Source organism: Phascolarctos cinereus, unplaced genomic scaffold, assembly GCF_003287225.1.
Source record: "Phascolarctos cinereus isolate Bilbo 61053 unplaced genomic scaffold, phaCin_HiC Scaffold_726;HRSCAF=1367, whole genome shotgun sequence".
Lineage (NCBI taxonomy): Eukaryota > Metazoa > Chordata > Mammalia > Diprotodontia > Phascolarctidae > Phascolarctos > Phascolarctos cinereus.
The window spans coordinates 350,267,187-350,269,653 of NW_027556098.1; the positions used below are offsets into that span (position 1 = coordinate 350,267,187).

The 2,467-nt window shown below is 39.0% G+C and overlaps 1 protein-coding gene across 1 annotated transcript; it reads right to left on the bottom strand.

Moving 5' to 3' along the window:
- Window positions 1-259: 259 nt before the first annotated feature.
- LOC110195120 (olfactory receptor 52B2-like) lies at window positions 260-1,204 on the bottom strand. Its single transcript, XM_078146607.1, is given in 3 exon segments — window positions 260-577; window positions 579-658; window positions 661-1,204. Coding segments are annotated over 3 exon segments (942 nt in total).
- Window positions 1,205-2,467: the final 1,263 nt, after the last annotated feature.

Genomic DNA, 2,467 nt, shown 5'->3' on the forward strand with positions numbered 1-2,467 from the left:
ATAGGTTCTAGTTGGTCATGCCCTAGAAAGCTTTAAAATACGAATCTGGTAATTCTTAGTGGACTATAATGTCAAAATACATCAAGAATGGGACATAGAAATTATAAAAATAGAAAAAAGACACATATTCATGGAACAACTTCTACTATTTTCCCAAGAATGATTTCCATATGACTTAAATTATATCCACCAGCCTTTCTTACAAACCTTCCAAATCTATAAATATTTCTTAAAAATATAATTATTACTGTCTCATAACTTATTTTGGGTGGTAATATAGGACTTGGAGGATATGTTCCCTAATCTGCTTGGTTCTGGCCCCATAGACCAAGGGATTAATCATGGGAGGAACAAGGAAGTAGAGATTGTCTACAATAATCTGGAAGTGGGGAGGCATTTGGTATCCAAATGTTTGAGCCAAAACGGAGAACACAACAGGTGAATAAAAAATGGCAATGACGCAGAGATGGGAGCCACATGTACTCAGGGCCTTGTGCCGAGCTTCCCAGGAAGGGATCCGGAAGACAGCTCGAAGAATCATTCCATAAGAGAGGCTGATAAAGAGTAAGTCAATACCCCATAGAAGTCAGAATTACCATGAGGCCATAGACAATATAATTAAATATGTCACCACAAGCAATCTGTACCATAGCCATGTGGCACAATAAGAGTAGGGAATAATGTTAGTTCGGAACCTGGTCAATGTTTTGGCTAAGATAGGGGCTGGAGTAAGCACGACCATAGTCCTTGCTATGACTGCCAGCCCCATTTTCACTAGTGAATTATTGGCTAGGATAGTGGTGTATCTCAGTGGATTGCAGATGGCTACAAAACGATCAAAAGCCATGGCCAGAAGAATGCCAGACTCCATGACATAGAAAGATGGGATAAAAAACATCTGGGTAAGGCACCCATTAATGTTGATCTCTTTAGCATCCAGCCAGAAGATGCCTAACACGCGGGGCACGGTTGCACTGACTAAGGACAGGTCAACAACAGACAGCATAGCCAGCAGGAGGAACATGGGCTCATGGAGACTCTTCTCTGCATGGATGATGAACACGATGGTAATGTTGCCAATAAGAGCAATGATGAAGACTAAGAAGAAGGGCAGGGAAAACCAGCCGTGATAAGACTCCAGTCCTGGAATCCCAGCCAATATAAATACCTCTGGCTGGGAAATGGAGTTGTTACAAGAGGTCATCCCTTTTGGCTTCTGACTAGGGACACCGAGGATCTATTCCCTGGAAAAGAAGGAAGAGAGAAACTTGGAATAAATAGATCATAAAATAGGAAGCACTTAGGTTAAATGCCATTAGTGTTTTCTTCTTGTGGTTCATCTGGTTAGAATCTGCCAGAAAAAAAGTAAAGGAAGGAAACATGATTAAAGAAAGAAGTGTTAATGGTGAGTCATTTCCAGTATGTATATAAGTAAATTATTGTATATGTTGATTTCTTACTTGGATACTTGTTAATTGTATCCAGATTTGAGTTTATTGTGCATGTTTCCTTTGAGAAATCATTAGCCATCCAGGGCTCAATTTACATAATCTCTCTTGGCATAGTGAATAGTGAAGTGACCTCAGAGTTTGGAAGACCTGGGTTCAACTTTGGACTCTGACTCTGACATTTGCTGGCTGTGTGACCCTGGACAAGTTGTCTAATGTGTTAGCATGCTAGGCAACTCTCTAACAGTATAAATTGCAGTGAAGATGTTGAATTGCACTAGGATAGGGATTCTCCTTTTCCAAGAGTTCACTGTACCAATAAAATCTTTGGATCAACCTCAATTACTGCCTTCAATTTAAAGCCACAACACCATATGAGAGGAGGAAGTGGTATAGGGGAAACCGTATTGTATTTGGAATCAAAGAGTTTTGGCTCAAATCTCATGTCCTATATTTATTACCTATGAAACCTTGTAGAAGTCACTTAACCCTTCTGGTCTTTAGTTTCCCCATCTGTCAAATGAGGGAGTTGGAATAGGTAGTCTCTAAGGTTCTTTCCAAATATCAATCTATTATTTTATAATCCTATCCCAAGCCCAAGCTGATGCCTAGACTTTCCTATTTAAGATTTTTTTTTCTGTCTTCTAAGGCCCATATCTTACATTTGTGTGAGCAGCAGTTATTCTCACTATAGCACCCCCACCATTTCTTGCCTGCTTCTAGGGTACCCGAATTTGTCCAGACTTCTTAGAATAGGTGTGGCCATAGCACTTTCTTCACATTTTTAATCCACTAGATAGAGATCTTTAAAAAAAACAAATAAAATATCTACTAAGGAAAATAAAATATGATCATACCTTAGAAATCATCTAATCAGTCTTCTAATTCCATCATTTTGAAGATGAGGAAACTTAGATATAAAAAGTTGAAATGACCTATTTAAGGTCACACATCTAATAAAGAGAGGATCTGGTAGTTATCTCTGAGGCTCGAGTCTTGAACCGATGTTCTTCATTTTA